Source organism: Eumetopias jubatus, unplaced genomic scaffold, assembly GCF_037043125.1.
Source record: "Eumetopias jubatus isolate StellerSeaLion01/CBP00866 unplaced genomic scaffold, mEumJub1_p1.0 scaffold_10, whole genome shotgun sequence".
NCBI lineage: Eukaryota > Metazoa > Chordata > Mammalia > Carnivora > Otariidae > Eumetopias > Eumetopias jubatus.
In genome coordinates this window covers 62448747-62471654 of record NW_028274816.1, presented here as the reverse complement: position 1 = coordinate 62471654, position 22908 = coordinate 62448747, and the positions used below count along the sequence as shown (strand labels likewise).

The 22908-nt window shown below is 43.2% G+C and overlaps 1 protein-coding gene across 1 annotated transcript in view; it reads right to left on the bottom strand.

Moving 5' to 3' along the window:
- The window catches only part of NLRP9 (NLR family pyrin domain containing 9), a 33182-nt gene that overhangs the window by 5849 nt on the left and 4425 nt on the right, over window positions 1-22908 (bottom strand). Inside the window, 6 exon segments of the mRNA XM_088027027.1 lie at window positions 263-433; window positions 5324-5491; window positions 10932-11087; window positions 12596-14008; window positions 14010-14151; window positions 15584-15869. Coding sequence (XP_087883153.1) covers window positions 263-433; window positions 5324-5491; window positions 10932-11087; window positions 12596-14008; window positions 14010-14151; window positions 15584-15869 — 2336 coding nt within the window.

Sequence of the window (22908 nt, the reverse complement as noted above, 5' to 3'; positions counted from 1 at the left end):
ATTTACTGGGCTCTCAAGTAGACGAGATGCACCTAAGGGCAGGTCTCGCACTCCTGAACTCAACCTCATGGCACCTCTATAGAGGAGGTGTTTGAGTTGGCTGTTTTTCTGACAGGGCAACAAAGGCAGGGAACAAAGGTCTGACTACAGAGTCTGTGTTCTACAGGCTCCCTCAGTGAGCATTTGGTCACCTTGACTATCAAGGGGTGCATGTGCACACTTTCACAGTCTCCCCAGAGCCCACTTGCCCAGACAGACTTACAACAGTGTCTCCAGCACACAATCTGGGTTCTTCAGGGCATCACACAGTATCAGCATGCCTTCGTTCCTCAGGGGGTTTTCTACCAGGGAGAGAAGCTTCAGCTTCTTATTGCAGACAAGGACAGAGGCAATGTCTTCACAAGCTTCTGTTGTGACGTCACACATTCCCAATCTGCACGTGAGACATATGTGGGACATGACCACAGGCTTCGAGCTGCTCATGCAAAATTGGCCATGAACCACATCCCAGCCTCTAGTCTCACACCAGCAGATCCGCCATCTACATTCCAGATTTTAAAAGCACAAGTGTAATTACATGACTTTATTTATTAATCCCTTATTGCTTTCCACCAAAGCTAGGGGAAAAATCTGAGCCAGTGGTTTCCAATAGGGAAAGATTTTTCACCTCAAGGGGACATTTGTCAGTGTCTGGAGATATTGTTGTTTGTCACAATAGGGAGAGGGGTGCTATTGGCATCTAGTAGAGGGAGACCAGAGATGCTACTCAACATCCTACATTGTTGTGGACAGCCCCCAACAGCAAAGAACGATCTGAAGCTCAAAAAGCCTGATTATCTGATTGTCTGTCAATAGTTCTGAGGCTGTAAAACCCTGGTCTGAGCCTTAATGCAGTTTAAGCGAATATCTCATAGGGGCTCCTGGCTGGCTAGTTGGTGGAGAGTGTGACTCTTGATCTCAGGGTTGTGAGTCCAAGCCCCACACTGGGTGTAGAGATGACTTAAAAATAAAAAATCTGGAATCAATTCAATTTACAATAGCACCAAAAAACCATAAGATACCTAGGAATAAACCTGACCAAAGAGGTAAAGGATCTATATCTAGAAACTACAGAACACTTATAAAAGAAATGGGGGAAGACACAAAGTTGAAAAAACATTCCATGCTCATGGATTGGAAGAATAAACATTGTTAAAATGTCTATGCTTCCCAGAACAATCTACTTTCAATGCAATCCCTATGAAAATGCCATTGACATTTTTCACAGAGCTGGAACAAACAATCCTAAAATTTGTATGGAACCAGAAAAGACCCCGAATCGCCAGGGGAATGTTGAAAAAGAAAACCGAAGCTGGGGGCATCACAATGCCTGACTTCAAGCTATATGACAAAGCTGTGATCACAAAACATCATTGTGTTTTGGCAGAAGACACAAAAACAGACCCATAGATCAATGAAACAGAATAGAGACCCCAGAAATGGACCCTCAACTCTATGGTCAACTAATCTTTGACAAAACAGGAAAGAATATCCAATGGGAAAAAGACAGTCTCTTCAATATATGGTGCTGGGGAAATTGGACAGCTGTTCACAGAAGAATGAAACTGGACCATTCTCTTACACCATACAAAAAGATAAACTCAAAATGGATGAAAGACCTCAATGTGAGACAGGAATCCATCAAAATCCCAGAGGAAAACATAGGCAGTAACTTTTCAACATTGGCCACAGCAACTTCAAGACATATCTCTAAAGGCAAGGGAAACAAAAGCAAAAATGAATTTTTGGGACTTTGTCAAGATAAAAAGCTTCTGCACAGCAAAGGAAACAGTCAACAAAATTAAGAGGCAACCCATTGAATGGGAGAAGATATTTGCAAATGACATTTCAGATAAAGGGCTGGTATCCAAGTTATATAAAGAACTTCTCAAACTCAACACCCAAAAAACAAATAACAAAGTCAAAAAATGGGCAGAAGACATGAAAAGACACTTCTATGAAGAAGACATACAAATGGCTAACAGACACATGAAAAAATGTTCATCATCATTAGCCATCAGGGAAATTCAAATCAAAACCACATTGCGATACCACCTTACACCAGTTAGAATGGCAAAAACAGACAGGGAAAGAAACAACAGATGTTGGAGAGGTTGTGGAGAAAGGGGAACCCTCTTACACTGTTGGTGGGAATGCAAGTTGGTACAGCCACTTTGGAAAACAGTGTGGAGGTTCCTCAAAAATTTGAAAATAGAGCAACCCTATGACCCAGCAATTGCACTCCTGGGTATTTACTCCAAAGACACAGATGTAGTGGAAAGAAGGGCCATATGTAACCCAATGTTCATAGCAGCAATGTCCGCAATAGCCAAATTGGAAAGAGCCACGATGCCCTTCAACAGATGAATGGATAAAGAAGATGTGGTCCATATATACAATGGAATATTACTCAACCATCAGAAAGGATGAATACCCAACTTTTGCATCAACATGGATGGGACTGGAGGAGATGATGCTGAGTGAAATAAGTCAAGCAGGGAAAGTCAATCATCATATGGTTTCACTTATTTGTGGAACATAAGGAATAGCAAGGAGGACATTAGGAGAAGGAAGGGAAAAATGAAGGGGGGGATATCGGAGGGAGAGATGAACCATGAGAGACTATGGACTCTGAGAAATAAACAGGGTTCTAGAGGGGAGGGGGATGGGGGGATGGGCTAGCCCGGTGATGGGTATTAAGGAGGGCACGTACTGCATGGAGCACTGGGTATTATATGAAAACAATGGGTCATGGATCACTACATCAAAAACTAATGATGTATTGTATGGTGACTAACATAACATAATAAAATGAAAAAAAAAAAAAAAAAAGAACTTCTCAAACTCAACACCCAAAAAACAAAGAATCCAATCAAGGAATGGGCAGAAGACATGAACAGACACTTCTCCAAAGAAGATATACAAATGGCTAACAGACACATGAAAAAATGCTTAACATCACTTGCCATCAGGGAAATTCAAATCAAAACCACAATAAGATACCACATTACACCAGTTAGAATGGCTAAAATTAACAAGACAGGGAACAACAAATGTTGGCAAGGATATGGAGAAAGGGGAACCCTCTTACGCTGTTGGTGGGAACGCAAGCTGGTGCAGCCACTCTGGAAAGCACTATGGTGGTTTCTCAAGATGTTAAAAATAGAGCTACCCTATGACCCAGCAAATGCACTACTGGGTATTTACCCCAAAGATACAGATGTAATAACAGGAGGGGCACATGCACCCTGCTATTCATAGCAGCAACGTCCACAATAACCAAACTGTGGAAGGAGCCAAGATGCCCTTCAACAGATAAATGGATAAAGAAGATGTGGTCCATATATACAATGGAATTTTACTCAGCCATCAGAAAGGATGAACACCTACCATTTGCATCAACATGGATGGAACTGGAGGGGATGATGCTAAGTGAAATAAGTCAAGCAGAGAAAGACAATTATCATATGGTTTCACTCATATGTGGAACATAAGCAGTAACATGGAGGAGTAAAGGGGAAGGGAGGGAAAAATGAAGTGGGGGAGAATCAGAGAGGGAGACAAACCATGAGAGTCTCTGGACCCTGGGAAACAAACTGAGAGCTGTGGAAAGGGAGGTGGGTGGGGGGATGGGGTAACTGGGTGATGGGTGTTGAGGGGGGCATGTGTTGTGATGAACACTGGGTGTTATACGCAACTAATGAATCATTAAACACTACATCAAAAACAAATGATGTATGGGGCGCCTGGGTGGCTCAGTGGTTAAGTGTCTGCCTTTGGCTCAGGTCATGATCCCAGGCTCCTGGGGTCGAGCCCCACATCAGGCTCCCTGCTCCACAGGAAGTCTGTTTCTCCCTCTCCCACTCCCCCTGCTTGTGTCCCCTCTCTTGCTGTGTCTCTGTCAAATAAATAAATAAAATCTTTTTTAAAAAATGATGTACTATACAGTGGCGAACTGAACATAATAAAATAAATAAATAAATAATAAAAATAAAAAATCTTTAAAAAAACACCAGAGCATCTTGGAGGCTAGAGCAGGTTTCTCAATCTCAGCACTACTGACATGTTGAACTGGAAAGTTCTTTGATGTGGGAGCCATCCTGTGTGTTGTGGGATGTTGAGCAGCATCCCTGGCCTCCACCCGCTAGATAAGCCTGTAACATCCTCCCAAGGCAATGATGACCATCAAAAATGTCTCCGGACACTGACGTTCCCTGAGGGAAAAAACTGCCCTCTGTTGAGAACTAATGATCTGAGAAGAACCTGATTTGGGGCACCTCTCACCCCCAAAACAAAACTGAAGTCAAGCATACGGATGGTCTGTTCCAAAGAGGCAAAGTTTCCAGCAATAAACATCTACACTGACCCCTGGTTTTCTAGATCTGTTGCCCAGTTCTTATGGTAAAGTAGAATATTAAAACCTTATGCAAACGACATAATACGAAATAGAGCAAAATACTAGGGAATTCTGTAAGTTCCCCCTGAGTAGAGAGAGCTAGAGTAGAGGAAACAAATGTCATGATGTGGAAACAGCTCAGATGAGGAACAGGATCTATAGAAAGCTTGTGTGTTCGAACAACTCTTATGCATGGCTTGTGCCTCTGTCTCCTGAAGAATCTTGACTGAGTTACAATTAACAAAGTGTATATGAATCCATTAATTATATTTGCAACTGTTATAGCAAAGGAGAGATGCTGAACTAGGAGAGAGAAGAGCATATTCTCCAGGTGGGTTTAATGATTTGGTTTTGTTGATTGCTACCTCTATGACTTCCCCCTTTTGCTTTCTGCTGAAATATGGATTGAGGCTGCCTAGAAACCACCCAACCATGGGAGGAGCATCCCAGATAATTTTCAAGAGGAAGAAATGATTTGGGGCAAATGGCTTCCCTTCTGACCTCCATGTAGTCACCTACCAGATTCACAAGAGCACACTTGTGATCATTAATATGATTTCTCATTTTAAGATGAGGATGAATATCTTCAGGGGGGAAAAAATGGAGTTCTGGTTTTGGCATGGTTGACGTTGAGGGTAGAACCAAGAAGAGGCAGGTCAGGTGTCCACAGGAAGTGAGGGAGAAGAAAAAGAAGAAAGAGAAGGAAAAGAAAAAGAAGAAAAAGAAAGGAAAGCTGGAACAAACTTTCTGAGAGGTCTGGAGATGCTGAGGTGAAAAGTTTTCAATGTAGGAGACAAATGTTGATGGGGGAAGGAAATGGGCATATTCAAACTGTGAATTCCGTGCTGGACAAGAAGCATCCCCACGCACAGACAACCTGAGACTTACGTCAGCTCTTCTATGCTGTACACTGGGTGTTTCAGCATCTCACACAGCTGCCTGACATCCGTGCAGGAGAGGCCTGTGCCATGCAGGTTCAGGTATTTCGGATGAGGGTTGTGAAGAATGGCCTTATGCAAGTAGGGGCCACTTCCAAGGTGAGAAGCAAAATTATATCTACAAAAGTTGGGGAAAAGGTGGACTCACACCATGGAGTCCAAGCACAAAGTAAGAACCACCCAACCTCTCCTGCCTGCCACACTTAGGTTCACAACACCGTTAGACACCTGGTTACTCCCACCTATATATTCTCTCTCTCTGGGATTTTCAGACAATGGACAAGCGCAGAAACCCAGCCGCTGGGTCCTCTCCTGTCTCTCCTAGTCCTTGCACATCTGCATACCACCACACACACTAACAGGGAGGCAAGCCAGACTGATCCCATATTAAATCCTAAGCACCATCAGGATGAGGACACTATGCTTATGTCTCTTTGCATCTGCAGCTCTAGCATGGAGCCTAACATAAAAGGGAGATGCAGTATTTGAATTCATGCACGAGACTGCACTCCCCAAAGAAAGGATCCATTTGTTTAAAAACTATGGTTTTTTTTTTTCCTAAAGGACACAATAATAATAACAACAGAAGACCATCTCTGCCATTGTTGAAGAACCAGTTTCCAGGGTTATAGAAAACTGGACTCTAATTTTTGCTTTTCTCCTGGATAATTTTGCAAGGTTGGGCAAATACAGATTAACTTCTTAGTTTCTTCATGAAACAAATAGTATCATGATGGTTACAAAATTAAAATTTAGGGGCGCCCGGGTGGCTCAGTCGGTTAAGCATCTGCCTTGGGCTCAGGTCATGATTCTGGAGTCCTGGGATCGAGCCCTGCAGCGGGCTCCCTGCAGCCGGAAATCTGCTTCTCCCCCGGCTCATGCTCTCTCCCCAGATCGTTCTCTCTCTCTCTCTCTCTCTCTCAAATAAACAAATAAAATCTTAAAAAAAAAATACAATACCATTGACCATATTCCCCATGTTGCTTCCCTTATTCCTTTGACTTCACTAGAAACCTGTATAATGAGCTTGCTAATCTTTTTTTTAAAGATTTTATTTATTCAAGAGTGAGTGAGAGAGAGAACACAAGCAGGGGGAGTGGCAGGCAGAGGGAGAAGCAGGCTCCCCCCTGAGCAGGCAGCGCAACATGGGACTTGATCCCAGGACCCCAGGGAACATGACGTGAGCTGAAGGCAGATGCTTAACCAACTGAGCCACCCAGGCGCCCTAGCTTGCTAATCTTTCTTTAAAGTTTTAGGTCCAAACCCTATAAAAATCTAAGTTTATCTTGATGACATTAAGACAAATGGTTTCAAGTTTTTACCTCCTTACTAGGGCAGAAGTAAGCAATTCTGATAGTTTTCCTGAACTTAAACACAACTCCCAAAAGCTATTTACTTTAGTAATCATTTGTCAGTTCTACAATTGAAAGGGTCCCAGTAAGTGCCAGGAAAATTAAGTTAAACAAACTCCACGCAGGGATCCATTACCATTGAAATTGGTAAACTAGGAGGGATAAAGAAGAATCTGAAATACTACCAAAGGATTTTTTTTTAAGAAATGACTTACAACTGAACAAGAATGAAAATGGTATCAATCTCTGTATCTGCAAGTAAAATGAGTCAGGCAGAGAAAGACAAATACTGTGTGTTTCCACTTTTATGTGGAATCTAAAAACTAACTCCTAGATACAGAGAACAGATTGGTGGTTGTCAGAGGGGTGAAGGGGGTCAAAACATATGAACGTCCAGTTATAAGATAAATAAGTCCTGGGAATATAACGTACAGCATGGTGACTACAGTTGATAATACTGTCATGTATATTTGAAAGCGGCAAGAGAGTAGATCTTCAAATTCTCTTAAAGTTTTTTTTTTAAGATTTTATTTATTTATTTGACAAAGAGAGACACAGCGAGAGAGGGAACACAAGCAGGGGGCGTGGGAGAGGGAGAAGCAGGCTTCCCGCCGAGCAGGGAGCCTGATGTGGGGCTCGATCCCAGGACCCTGGGATCATGACCTGAGCCGAAGGCAGACGCTTAGCGACTGAGCCACCCAGGCGTCCCCAAGTTTTTTTTTTTTTTTAAGATTTTATTTATTTATCTGAGAGAGAGAACACACGAGCGAGCATAAGCCGGGTGAGGGTCAGAGGGAGAAGCAGGCTCTCTGTTGAGCAGGGAACCCGATGCAGGCCTCAATCCCAGGACTCCAGGATCATGACCTGAGCCAAAGGCAGAGGCTTAACGGTCTGAGCCACCCAGGCACCTCTCTTAAAGTTCTAAAGAAAAAAAATGTGTCACTCTGTGAAGTGAAGCACCAGATCACTTCACAGTGTATACATTTATCAAATCATCATGTCATACACCTAAAACTAGTATGGTATTATATGTAAATTATACCTCCATAAAACTAGGGAGAAAATCTCTACTCTACAAAGCTGGATTTGAGAAATAAACCAATAGACTCAAAGAAATAAGGAAAAAGCATCTCCAATATTCAATGTGCATTCTCATCATTAAAGGGTACCATTAAAAGGGAGAGGATGTTAGCCTCAAATTTACTCCAAGTTTGGACTCATAGAGTCTCTTGGAAAAGCCACTGGACACAATGACGTAGAGAGAACAATGAACTCAGCTGGACAGAACAAGACACAGAAGCATGAATAAGCTAAGAAATCAGTGAAGTGGTCCAAAGTAGCCACACACTCTTCAGTAACAATTTGGTGTTTTGTGATACCTACATGAGAGGTAGCATTGCTGTAAGATGGGAGGTGGGTAAGTAACAGAAGAAAGGCCCACACTCTAAAGGCATTCCCGGAGAAAGATACAGATACTTATCGACACAAGATCTTCTGCTTTAAAGGATGATCCTTAAACCACCACAAACTACCCATGCCCTCTCTTCATCCAGCAAATCCTGACCTTCCAACCGTGGGCCAAGGTGTGTGGAGGGTATAGCTGTGAATGGGATGGTCCAGGACCAGACACTCACAGAACTTGGCATCCCATACTCAAGAGAGATGCAAGACAAAGGGGAAGACACAATTTCATGACAAGAGCCACAGGATGCAGTTATGGAGTGACTGGGGTGGGGGCTGCTCAGTCTGGGGGAGTGGAAGTCAGAGAAAGCATTTGGAAGCCCTTGCCAAGTGGAAGTCTAGAGAAAGACTGTCCAGAAATGAGGAGAGCCAGAACAAAGTTTCCAAAGCAGAAATGAGCTTGGTCAAGGGCTTGAAAGAGAGTTACTGTCCTCGGGCCACAGCCTGATGTGGAGAATAAATGAGGGAGAAGGAAGGGATCAGACCATATAGCCATGCTCTTCTCTTCACGCCCAGTGGAAATTTTTTTCCTAGTTATGGGAAATCAAATTTCCCAGAAGAAAACAAAAGTTCAATGACCCACATTTTACTCTGTGTGGGGTCTTTATCAGTTCATTTCTCAGTCAGTTTCCTTATCTGAAATAAAGAACCCATTTTCATAATACAGGGATCCATTCATTCACTCAACAGATATTTAATGAGCCCCTACCAAGTTCTGTGTTTTGCTAGCTGGTGGAGATATGAGGACAAAGAGGTATCACCTCTCCCACCATGGTGGTGTACTCAACACAGAAACACTGTCCCCAAACCTTCCCTGGCTTCAGTGACCTGCTAGGACCCAAAAGACTTGGCATATAGTTGCGCTCATGGCTATGACTGATTACAGTGCAAAGACAGAAAGCAAAATCAGCAAAGGAAAAAGGCACAAGGGCAAAATCCAGAGGAAACTAGGTGCAAGCTTCCAAGGGTCTTTGCCAATGGAGTCGCCATTGGACGTGCTAAATTCCCCCAGCAACACACCGTGACAATGCACGTGAAAAGTCATCTACCAGGGATGCTTTTTGGAGACTCAGCACCCAGGGTGTTTATCGGAATGGTCACAGAGGCACCCACTGCCCAGCATGAGACAAAATCTCAGACTCACAGAAGGAAAGCAAGTCTTCAGCATAAACCACATTGTTTACACAGTATGGGAACAGCGAGCCTTTCTTATCAATTAGGGTGGTGGGAATTCTCCCCAAAACCCAAGTTCCAACATGCCAGCCAAAGGCCAACCTAGCAAGCAGTCCTTTCTAAGGACAACAGTCTCAGACCTACTATATTAGCTCTTCTGCACAAAGACAGCAACCAATAATTAGATGTGTGATAACTATGACCAAAAAAAAGACATATAAAAAGTGTTTTGGGAGCATAGAAAATCTTCCATGAAGAAGTGAGCTCTGGGGCACCTGAGTGGCCCAGTAGGTTAAGTGGCCAACTCTTGATTTCGGCTCAGGTCATAATCCCAGGGTCCTGGGATCGAGCCCCACTTTTGGGCTCCCTGCTCAGCAGGGAGTCTGCTAGAGATTCTCCCTCCCTCAGCCCCTCCCCCCCCCACTCTCTCAAATAAGGAAATAAATCTTTAAAAAAAAAGAAGTGAGCATTGAGCTGAAGGAGGAGTTACATTTAAGCTGAAAGAGATAAACTTCTGGGGGTGAAGAGAAGAGCATGACCCAGGCAAACCCAGATATCCAAAGTACCAGGGAGTAGCTGTGTGCTCCTCTGGGCTTCTGTGTGTGATCTGTATTAAGGTGACAGTGAGACCGTTTGAGGATTAAAAGGAAACAATACAGATAAGGAATGTGCCTAAAGCGGCCGCCTCTGTGCTAAAGAGCTGTTTTATAAATGCTGCCTTGTCTCTATGTCTATTCTTATTATTTTTCTCCTTCATGAACTTAGGGCTATTTTCCCATTGGTCCCTTCGTTACCTGGGAAACATCTATTCACCCATCAACATCCCAGCAAGTGTCACCAAATTCTCTCTGTGGCTCTGCAACCACTACATTTAAAACATCTGTTAGAGTCGGGCACCTGAGTGGCTCAGTTGTTAAGCATCTGCCTTCGGCTCAGGTCATGGTCCCAGGGTCCTGGGATCGAGCCCCGCATCGGGCTCCCTACTCCACGGGAAGCCTGCTTCTCCCTCTCCCACTCCCCCTGCTTGTGTTCCCTCTCTCGGGGTGTCTCTCTGTCAAATAAATAAATAAAATCTTTAAATAAATAAATAAATAAAACATCTGTTAGAGGAAAACCCCAAATGTACCCCCAAACCAAAACACACATGGTCATGTAATCCAAACGTAAGACTGATGTCCCTGAAATGCATACTCTGCTTTAAAAACTTACACTTTCTTCGTGTCAACGTGAACTTGTAGCTTTCTACTAACAGTCTACATGCAAGCGAGCTGGCGCCCTGAGAAGGGGAGTGCTCTCTGGCGCAGAAAACCAAGCACTTCCCCATTAGTGCTTAGAAACTGACCTGTGGTGACTGGGGACTGAGCCCCTTGACCATGTTTGGTTCTGAAGTCCCCCCCATTTGCCAACAGTTTGCTTCTTGCTCAATAAAACATTGGTATCAGGGAAAGTGTTCCAAAACTTTTCTTGAGACAGTGGATTGTAGCTCTGTGCTTACACATTGGCCTTTCCAAAAAAGCCAGAGTAGAAAGAATGAAACTCAGTTACTTAAAGAACGGTTAACATCCGACTTACATGAACTTTTGGAGTTTACAAACAGGCTGAGCCAGAGCCTTACAGAGAATCGCCAGGGAGGCTTCACTGAAATTACAGTTGTCCAAATCTAACGCCTGGAAGTTCTTGTTGGTGGTGAACACAGAGCAAAGGTCTCACCAAAAGGAGAGCTTCTTACTGAGAGTACGGGGAGAACGAAGACTGTGACTCTCCAGTGGCTCAAAGCAGCTCAACACGTTCACAAAACAAGCAGGACGCCATTTTCAGGGCCCCTCAAAGCTGACCCATGGACACCTGTGCCTGAACAAGGAGAGGGCAGTCAGGTACACTGAGTCAATATGGCCTAGTGGTTAAGGAAATGGGCCCGGATGCCAGAGCAATTGGGATCAAACCCCATCTGAACCACTTACTAGCTATGTGACTCTGGACAAGCTACTCAACCGTATTCAGTCTACACTTCTTCCTCCGTTAGGTGACAATGCTTAGTTGTGGTGTAAATGAAGGTTGGTATTTGGTGATCCACCAGCAAAATGGAGAACTATATCCAAAAATAAGAACATACAGGTATAAAATAAAGTCTTGGGGATGTAATGTATAGCCTGGTGACTGTAGCTAATAATACTGTATTACATATCTGAAAGTTGCTAAGAGAGCAGATCTTAAAAGTTCTTATCATGGGGCACCTGGCTGACTCAGTCAGAAGAGCATGTAACTCTTGATCTTGGGGTCATGAGTTCAAGCCCCACGTGGGGTATAGAGTTTACTTAAAATAAAAAAAAAAATTCTCATCACAAGAAAAAAAATTGTGTAACTATGTGTGGTGACGGCTGTTAACTAGACATATCGTGGTGATCATTTTGCAACATATACAAATACTGAATCATGATGTTGTGCTGAAACTCGTATAATGCTATGTGTCAATTATACCTCAATTTAAAAGACTAAAAACCAAAAGTGTAACCATGAAAGGTGATATATATATTTTTTGGAGGAGTAAAAATAATCTATTAATAGATTATTAGAACTGAAGTGTGAGTTGGTAATCTGAACCAGCTGGTGAAAAGATACAGGTTAGACCAGCAAAGAGGAGAAGAGAAGCCCAAGGAAACCACTCACAAGCTTCCAAGAGTCCCTTCCTGATGGATATGCTCAAATGCTGTGGGGGTGGGGGGGAAGCATAGTCATGGCAACAATAAAACCTGCTTACCTTTCAACCTCATATTGGCCCCACCAAGTAGGTAAAGTGTCACGCATCTTTATACAGATAGAAAAACTTAAGAACTTACTGTTCATGGTGACACAGCTAGCAAATGGCAGAGCCAGAACTCAAAGCAGTCTCTCTGGTTAAAAAAGCTGGGGCGCCTGGGTGGCTCAGTCGTTAAGCGTCTGCCTTCAGCTCAGGTCATGGTCCCAGGGTCCTGGGATCGAGCCCCGCATCGGGCTCCCTGCTCAGCAGGAAGCCTGCATCCCTTTCTCCCACTCCCCCGCTTGTGTTCCTGCTCTTGCTAACTCTCTCTCTGTCAAATAAATAAATAAAATCTTAAAAAAAAAAAGCCATGGTTTTTTGTTTTTTTGTTTTTTTTTTTTAAGTATAAGGCTCCATGAAGGATCCACTGGGACCTGAAACAAGCAACAAGTATGGCGTGTGTGGCATGGGGGGTGGGAGAAATTATAGATGGACTCACTTTGTGCTGGATCCAGAGTCATCTGAGAAGACATCTTCTAGACACAGGTGAAGTTTCTGCAAATTTGGGCAATGTTTTAGGCAGAATGCAGATATCACCAAGTCTTCTGTGTTACCAATATAAATACTAACTTCCTCAAAGAAATCCATCACTTGTACTACAAATTCTTTTTCATGGGTCTCAAACAAACTGCTGAACAATTCCTGGAAATTCACCACCTCCTGATCAGAGTTATGCTGACTTAAACTTTTAAGGCATTGGGTTATTTCCTGCTTTATCTCTTTGGCCAGGAGAAAACCAAAGGATGTCTCCAGCATGTTGGTTATTTTTTCAGTTGAAAATGCAAACAAGAATGTTATCATCTGGAACAAGTGGCCTTGGACCTGACTCGTGCTTGCTGCCACAAGCTGGGTCACACTTCCAATGGCTGGGTTAGGACTGTCCTTGGATTCTTTGAGCAGATATAACATGGAGGCACAAAACTGTTGGAGGCACACATGTATGACGGTAAAGCATTCGCCATTCCTTTGAAGGAGTCTCATGCCCATCCACAGCAAGGCATCGGACTCAGATACCCCATTCCTCCTGAGGTCCCCATGGCAAAACACAAACATGCGAGTCCATATTCCCTCTGCAGCCAAGGAACACAGGCCTTTCAGTCGGGCTCTGCTCTGCTTCGGTGGACGGCTCTCATTTCTTGATTTGAATACACTAATAAAAAAGGATGCGTACAAAGAAGTGGTGCTTTCAGACACAATCTCAAGGTCTTCTCCTCTCTCCAGCTGCCATTTCATACAAGTACAGACCAGCCAGTATACAAGGGGATTATGACAGAAGAGAAACAGCGGCATATCGCCCCTCACAAAACTGAAGGCTTTCAAGGCTTTACTCCTCTCGCGGAAGAAATGGTAGAAATACAGCTTCCTTTCATGTTCAGAGAATCCTGAGAGGGTTATGTATTTCGGACACTGCAATAAGAAATAATTTTTTCTCATGCCCACTGTTCCCAATGCAATAAGCAGAGAAGACTCTGGAAGCATTTTTTTCTGCAGCAAACTGCTCAGGATAATCTGCATTGGCTGTCGCTGTCTCTGGTCATCGCACAACTGAGTCATTTGCTCCAAGTCAGATTTCAGTTCCTCAAAGCTATCCATGATGAACAGAATCCTCTCCAGCTGAGAGAAGATGTCCTCATCTGGCTCTGAAGACTGAGGCCAGTCCCTGGAGATAAGCTCCACTAAGCTGGTCTTGGTCATAGTGTTCATTTCACAGCCATTGAGGAAGAAGATAAATGTGAAACTGTCCTTCCAGAGGTTCCCCTCTGCCCATTTCAGCATCACTTTTCTCAAAAGTGTTGTTTTTCCGATTCCCTCTGGACCTTGCAAGACCACAGTGGGTGAAGGCTCTCCTGCTGGTGCTATATGCAGCATGCAGCTTTTCATACTTACACTTTGTGATTTCTTTGTAGAAATCATTGGGAACCAGAAGGCAGGTTTCCTTTTCCCATAGGAGATGGAATTTTTCCTTCATGTGATTTCTTTATGGGTTGGGTTTCTCTGAGTTCGCAGGGAGAAAATACCAGACAATTAAAAAGTGCACCCGTTGACACTCAGAATGACCCTTAGAGATTTACTTGTGCACATATGTAAAGACTACTGCATGTCCACGGATGACCAGTCTCGTTAACTTAGTTTTTGTTAGGACCATAATTTATCTAAAATCATGTCCATGGAAGCACTTGACCAAAACTGGAAGCCTGTCTCAGAGTTATAGGCTACATAGTGTGAATTCCATTCCAAACCAGAAGGGGGGTGGTCTCATCTCCCCAGTAAAAAATCCACAAGCACTATATCATTTACTGAGTGTCTGCCAGGAACCAGGGTTGAGAATGTCCCTACCGATACCATGTCTTCCATGTCAATAACCCATCAAGACTCATTCTACTCCCACTTTACCTAAAAAGTGTTGGGAGAATGTTTCACTTGATTGATTTGCACTAGTGAATAAATATCAGGGTCAGGTGTCTGTCCCACATCTGTCTGACTTGAAACCATAAGCTATTTCTGTTCCACCATGCTGACCGCAGGTTAATTTCAGAAACCGACCCCTGAACCATAATGCATTCAACCTGCCCTTGTGATGTACCTTCCATGTTCAAGGCAAGCCATTACGGGAGGTCAACAAAATTACAAAAGGATCATATGACAAGGATCATACCTTGCACCGGAGAAATATATGCCACACTAGGTGAGGAATTTCTGCATGCCTTCCAAGCAAAGGGCACTAATGGTTTTGTTCAAGGATGTATGACTAGAAAACATTCTTGGGATGTACCAATGGTCCTTCCTCTCTCTGGGGCAAAGGAAGATTTGTTTCTAAAAACAGGTCTTTCTTCCCCCTCTGGAGAAATTCAGAGATGTCTCTCACTCTCTGGAGACATGCTAGGGTAAAAAGCTAGTATCTGTCTCTGGAGGGCAGCGGACAGGGCTGTCAGCAGCCATCACCTAAGATCAGGATCTCTGACTCTCTAGGTTCCTATGACCCAGATCTGCCTGAGCGCACCTCCATAGACCCCTGCTGAGAGATTCAAGGGTTAAGAGGAATGGACATGAGCATGAGTCTCATGTTCCTGTTGTGGGTGAGCAATGAACCTTCTAAATCCATCTGGGCACATTATGTCCTTTCAGACCAAACTTATGGACATGTGGCAAGCTGACCTAACAGTGGCTTGCTGCTTAGGAACTGCCTAAAAATGGGGAGACACCCCTTAGATGAGCAGGACACTACCCATCCACAGTTCATCACTAGCCCATGTATGCTCAGAGTTGGCGTGCAATTCCTCCATGACCTCCAAGTCTCCCTCAACCCACAACACATTCTCAGTTGATGGAGGATGACCACTAACTCAATAACATCACCTTCATTCTTATAAGCTCCCAGCAGACCAACCTTCCTCCATAGGTCACTGCCCCTTCACCCTACACTTACTTCTGATCTCCTCCTGAGCCTTTGTCCAGAGGTCACGCCGAATGATCTGTAGAAATAGGTTCAGGGTCACCTCCCATGCCCGCTTTCCTGGGTAATCCTTGTCCAACAACTTCGCTAGATCTTCTCTTGAAGCCTTCTTTAACTCAGTCCACGGGATTGGCTTGAGGTCAAGTTGCAGAGGCTCTTGTTTGAGGAGCACCTTAAATTTCCAGAACTCTTCCTTTCTGGGCTCTTCCAGGTACCACAGCAAGCCAAAGTCCGAAAAAAGGGATTCAGTCAACTTGTCCTGGGATTGTGAGTTTGGAAATCTCCAGAGGGAAAAAATCTTCAAAAACAAGGAATAAGTAGTACCTGAGGGAGAATGACGTGATTACAGAGATAAATCTCAGCAGTTGGTAGTGGCTTAGAATTATTGATATCCTGCATTTCCTGCTTAAAACATATCTGGCCAGCTTCACTTCATCCTTCCTCTTTTTCCACATAGCCGTACACATGAATTCAGTGCTAGCAACTAAAAATGTAGTTTACACTAAACCAGTTGGCAGGGAGAAGTGTAATTACCTAAAACCATAATAAAGCATTGAAGTTTATCACTGGGCCATGGAAGAAGGAGTTAGAATAGTTCTGTCCCAGGGCCCACCACTGTGTGTATCTCTGGGGATGCTTCTGAGAAAAGCTGACTGTTGACTTGGTGTCATTGTGGGAGCTTCCAACTAAAATTCAAAAGACCATGTTTACTGAACATTCCTTAAAGGAGAACAGTTTCTGACCTGGCTTCACTAAGTTATGAAGACTTTAAAATTACAAAAACCTGGGGCGCCTGGGTGGCTCAGTGGGTTAAGCATTTGCCTTCAGCTCAGGTCATGATCCCAGGGTCCTGAAATCGAGTCCTGCATCGGGCTCCCTGCTGAGTGGGGAGTCTGCTTCTCCCTCTGCCCCTCCCCCCCGCTCATGCTCACTTGAGCTCTCTCAAATAAATAAATAAAATCTTTTAAAAATATATCAAAAACCTAAAGCTATGTCTTTGGGGCATGAATGTTTTGCTGAATCCCTGCAAGATAGGAAACAGGGGTGCGCCTGGGTGGCTCAGTCGTTAAGCATCTGCCTTCAGCTCAGGTCATGATCCCGGGGTTCTGGGATCGAGCCCTGCATCGGGCTCCCGGCTCGGCGGGAAGCCTGCTTCTCCCTCTCCCACTCTGCCTGCTTGTGTTCCCTCTCTCGCTGTCTCTTTCTGTTAAATAAATAAATAAAATCTTCAAAAAAAAAAAAAGATAAGAAACAGGGAGCTGTGACTAATAGGGAAAAAAATCCAAATTTCAAAACAAGAGCAGGAAAAGATGAATCCCAAGGCACTCCAGCTTATATACTGTGCTCCTGGACAGAAAGAAGAAACTCTGGACAGCCATCTCAATGATGGGCAAGGAAGTACATTTCAAACAGCACTCAGCACAAAGAGAAAGGATGAAATGTTTAGATACTGTTAATAACTCTAGAAATCCCAACATCCATCTTATTGAAGTTCCAAAGAAAAGAAACAAAAACAAAAAGAACAGAGGGAACAGCAAGAAAGAAAGAATTCATGGAAGAAATCTCTGAAAATTTCACCACTATTTTCATATTTATTTTTAGGGGTTGTGTTTTATAATTTTAAAATATGTATTCCAAACAAGATAGCTCGGTGTCATATGATTATTTTCGGTGAATGGAGCAATAAATTCTTTTCTATCTGGTCTCCCTTTGGTTGTCCTTATATTTGTGAGATTCACCCATGTAGACATAAGTGGTTCATTTGGATTGTTTGTATAGTAGTCCCCCGTCAGTATTCCACTGTTTATTAATGCTGCAGTTGGCTGGCATTTATATGTTTTTCTGGGGTTTTTTAGTAACATAAATGCTGCTTCTACGAACAAACTTTCACGTGCACCTTGGTGCAAATAAGCACACATTTCTCTCGGTTTGTAATTTTAGGTCACAGCATATACGGACCATCATGTTTACAGCATAATGCCCAACAATTTCCCTTTGTAAATATAATAATTTACATTACCACTAGCATCCTATGAGAGTTTCTTTGCTGTACAATCCTGCCCATACTTAGTAGAGTCTAACCCAATTTCAATAATGGAAAAAATGAACAGACACTAAACTCACCGATGATCTTATTCTAGAAGATGAAAGTAAAGAGTGGGGAGAAAACATTAAAGCATATTTGGGTTTTCCTCTTATTTGGAGGGGTATGCTTTCTTACTGTAGTACAAAGGACAAAAAAGATGTTTTATTTATGTATTAAAATTTTTAAATTTTACATCATACGTCAATGGCTAGAGCAGTATTATTCTCAACAGCCAAGAGGTGGAAACAACCCAAATTTTCATCCATGAAAAAAACCCAAATGTTCCATAACGAATAAATGGATAAACAAAATGTGCTATATACATGCCATGGAATATTATTCAGCCATAAAAAGGAATTTTGACGCATGCTACAGAATGGATGAGCTTTGGAAACATCATGCTCAGTGAAACGAGACAGACACAAAAGGACAAATATCTTGTGGTTCAACTTATGTTAGACCCCGAGAGTCTCAAATTCATAGGGACAGCAGGTGGAATAGAGAGGTCCTGGGGTGGAGGCATATAAACTAAGTGGGTGTGGTCTCAGTTGCAGGGATGAGAAAGTTCTGGAGATGGATGGTGGTGATGGTTGCACAACAATGTGAATGAACTTAATACCGTGAAACTGTGCCCTTAAAAAATGGTTAAGATAGTCAATTTTGTGGATATTTTACCACAATTTTAAAAGGAAACCCTCATGTGTCCTAAATCTTTTCTCTAAACATTCCTTTCTCCTTCCTTTTCTAGCTGAAACCGTCCCCTTGAAGATACAGTGTTCCCTGAAGCCCTTTCAAATACTGGCTGCTTAGGTAGCCCCAGGACAGCCTCACAGACACTCCCTAACACCTCGCAGACCTAATCAGGCAGACTTTAGGCTCCACCACCCATTTTCTTTGGTTGTGGCCACCACAGTCCCTGGCACAACCTGCCATGTTCCTCACAAAATTACACCACCTAGCTCACTCCCACTCTGATATGATGTCCATACAAAGCAAATGTCACCAACAAAGTTACTTACATGTCATTTAACATACGGTCAGGAGTCCTAGAACTTCTGGATAGTAAAAGATTAGTTCAAAGCCAATCAACCGAATTACCATAGCAACGGGTCTCAGACTTAAGTCTCCGATTTGCCTGCTGCTTGCCTTTCCTCTTTCATAATTTCCCCATTGCCAAAATTCTGTTTTTCATTTGTCTCCCCTGGTTACGTGCATTTTCACAATCAGAACCAATAGACCAACCGAGTCTGAGAAACAGCTCTTGGGCTTCTGGTGTGTTCACCCTTTCTCCTTTATTCTATGATACACGAGTTCCTCTAATTCTCCATGTCCCCGATTACATTTGAGGAAAACAGGCAGCCTGTTTCAGGTGGAAGACTCTGTTCTCTTACCTAATTTAGAGTTGGGATACACAGAGGATACACAATCTGCAAGTCTCAATGCTTTTCATGTTAATACATCCTTGTGGAATCGAAGGGGCAGGATTTGATCATTTCTGGTTCCCCTCTCCCTTGTTCTTTACGCATGCCAAACCGACAGTCAGTGTTGAAAGAGAAAAATGAAGAAGAAAGGTCAGTGAGAAGACTTCCTCACCCAGTCTGGCCCCTGGTCCTCCCGGCTGGTCCCCATCAAACAACAGCTGTGGAAACTAACACTAAAAGGCTGTGCTTGACCTTTGATTGGCCAGAGAATCTCTCCCTTCCCATTGGCTGGCATGACTCTTGATTGACTAAACTCCGGAGGTGATGTGAAACCACTTAGGCATGTTCTCTGCACCTCAGGTGTGAGTGATCTTCCTTCAGGGACTGCTGAGAGCTACCAACTGATGGGTATTCCCATGATGCTACCAGCTGCATCTTCCTGTATGATAGAACCACTTGGGCTTCTGTGGGCGGTCTTCTCCCTCTACCAATGAGGGATAACATGGAAACTGGTGACGGGAACCACTCTGCTCATGATCTGGATATCTGACTTCTGCCATCAAAGATACCATAAACCTCCCAAGGGAAGCTGTCTTGGGCAATTTCTCAAACTTCCATAGAGCACCTAGAATGGAGCATTTATATAGGAGGAAATTGATGAGTATTTTCAAATAACTCGCTCTGGATGCAAAAGGCAGAAGTTAGATTTTACAAATGTCTTTTTTTATTATGATAAGAACACATCTGTAGCCTTAGCAAAGTCTTCAGTGTGCACTACAGTGTTGTTAACTGCAGACACAATATTGTAATGGCACATCTCTAGAACTCATTCATCTTGCATAACCAAGTTTATACCCATTGAACGATCACGCCATATTTCCCCCTGCCCCCAGCCCTTGGCCACCACCATTCTATTCTGCTTCTGCGAGCTTGACTATTTGAGATACTCCATTCAAGTGGAGTCATGCAGTGTTTGTCCTTCTGTGGCGGGTTTATGCATAATGTCCTCCAGATGCAGCCATATTGTTGCACACGGCAGGATGGCCTTTTTTAAGGCTGAGTAATATTCCAGCACAGGTGTCTACTGATGCCCCTTTATCCTCATCACTAAATCTTGTGCAAGTTCTGCCTCATCTTTATTCTAATCACCATCGGTGCTATTAGCTGTCATAATTGTCCCCACTGTCTCTAACATTAATTGGATGCTATTAATGTAGGGGCCCTATAGCTAAGGGCATTTCATGCAACATCTGATTTTCTTCAGCCCTCTGAAATAAGTAGTATTATTACTCCCCTTCTCAAAGATACCTGAGGACATCAGGGTGGAGGCTAGAGGTGAGACCATTCCTGCTTTGTCAGCCCAAATTTCACCCTTTCCACTGCGGTGCCTCTCAGGCGGCCTTGACCCCAGTGGGGCTTAAAGAAGTCTGTGTCGGATCAGTGTGCAGGTACACCTTAGTTTTGTCTGCTGAGACTGAGCCAAGAGACTCAGTGGATCTTTTCCCTCCACGATATTGATTATTGGTTAACCCAGACACCCTCCACCAAAATGTTGACCTCATGCTGACTTTCTAAACCATTCTTAGCTGGGTCACAGCTCACATTAGAGCACTGAGTCGTCTTGATTTTCTTTCTTTCTTTCTTTCTTTGCGTGTGCCATTCCCTGGTAGCTACCACAGGATCTGACACAGAAGGTTAAAAGTGGTTAAGCACTTGACCTGCCACACTCAGTCACCTAGGCTCTATTCCAAGCTATCTTTGTGGCCACGGGCAAGTGTCTTAACTTCACTGTATTTCCCCCACCTCCATAAAAATGGAGATGGTGATGATGATGAAGGTAATGAAGGTGATGATGGTGATAAAAATGGTGATGATGGTGATGATGAAGATGATGGAGGGGATTATGCTAAGTGAAATAAGTCAAGCAGAGAAAAACAATTATCATATGGTTTCACTCATATGTGGAACATAAGCAATAGCACAGAGGACCAGCGGAGAAGGGAGGGAAAACTGAAGATTGTGAAATCAGAGGGGGAGACAAACCATGAGAGACTCTGGACTCTGGGAAACAAACTGAGGGTTACGGAAGGGAGGGGGGAATGGGGTGACTGGGTGTTGGGATGAGCACTGGGCGGGACACGCAACTAACGAATCATTGAACACTACATCAAAAACTTATGATGTGGGCGCCTGGGTGGCTCAGTTGGTTAAGCGTCTGCCTTCGGCTCAGGTCATGATCCTGGGGTCCTGGGATCGAGTCCCGCATCGGGCTCCCGGCTCAGCGGAGAGCCTGCTTCTCCCTCTCCCTCTGCCTACCACTCTGCCTACTTGTGCTCTCTATCTGTCGAATAAATAAATAAAATCTTTAAAAAAAAACTTATGATGTACTATATGCTGGCTAAATGAACATAATAAAAAATCAAATATACTACTCCTAATTACAGAAATTTGTTGTTGTGGGGCACCTGGGTGGCTCAGTTGGTTAAGCGTCTGCCTTCAGCCTAGGTCATGATTCCAGGGTCCTGAGATCGAGCCCCAAGTTAGGCTCCCTGCTCAACGGGTAGCCTGCTTCTCCCTCTGCCACTCCACTCCTGTCTCTCTCTCACTCACCCTCAAATAAATAAATAAATCTTTTTAAAAAAATTTGTTGTTGTTTATGGATCCTGACATAGCACGTATATTTTCATGCTATTTTTGACTTTCCAAAATTCTAAAACCCATGTATTTTGTAATAGACTGAAATGATATTCCACTGTGACCATTTTTTTTTGTTTGATATTTTATTTATACATTTCGTATTTTCTTTTGTTTGCTTATCTCAGGTTTGGAAACTTTTGCAAAGGAACAATTATTATTTATATGGGGAGAAAAATGAGGCATTAAAATAAAGAATAAAGCTCAATGGCAATAAGCGCTTTACAGAACCCTGAGATTCAACCCAGAGTAAAATGATAGGGTCTCGGTTCTCCTGGGGTTCAGGCTGGCATTCAGGAACCTGTTGCTGTATCCTCCAGTGACCCTATACTATGTTCCATTTGTGTCAACCCTGAATCTATTTTTCAAAGCTCTCCTTCTTTTTCTTCACGTGAAATGTAATCTCTACACCCGAGACATGTACCACAAATAATTTGCATGTACTCTTTTTTTTTTAAGATTTTATTTATTTGTCAGAGAGACACAGCGAGAGAGGAAACACAAGCAGAGGGAGGAGCAGGCTTCCCGCGGAGCAGGGAGCCCGATGCGGGGCTGGATCCCAGGACCCTGGGATCATGACCCGAGCCGAAGGCAGACGCTTAATGACTGAGCCACCCAGGTGCCCCAATTTGCATGTACTCTTAATATTTCCCTTTTACCATGCCTTACCAAAACTCAGAGGAATTTCCCATGCTTCTATGTATGATTCAAAAAGCAATTTTTCTTAATACTGCATTATATACTTGAAAGTTGCTAAGAGAGGAAATCTTATATGTTCTCAACACCAAAAAGAAATGATAATTATGTGACGGGAGGGAGGTGTCAGCTAACACTGTGGCGGTTATCATGTTGCAAAATATAATGTATTAAATCAACACGTGGTACACTTTACACTTACACAACCTTACATGTCCTTTATATCTCAATAAAGCTGGGAAGAAATAGAAAGTCATTTTCTATAGACCATTGTGATGTAATTTTTTTCCAGAATGTTTTTTATTTAAATTCAATTAATTAACACATAGTGTATTATTAGTTTCAGAGGTAGAATTTAGTAGGTAGAATTTCATCAGTTGCATACAACACCCACTGCTCAT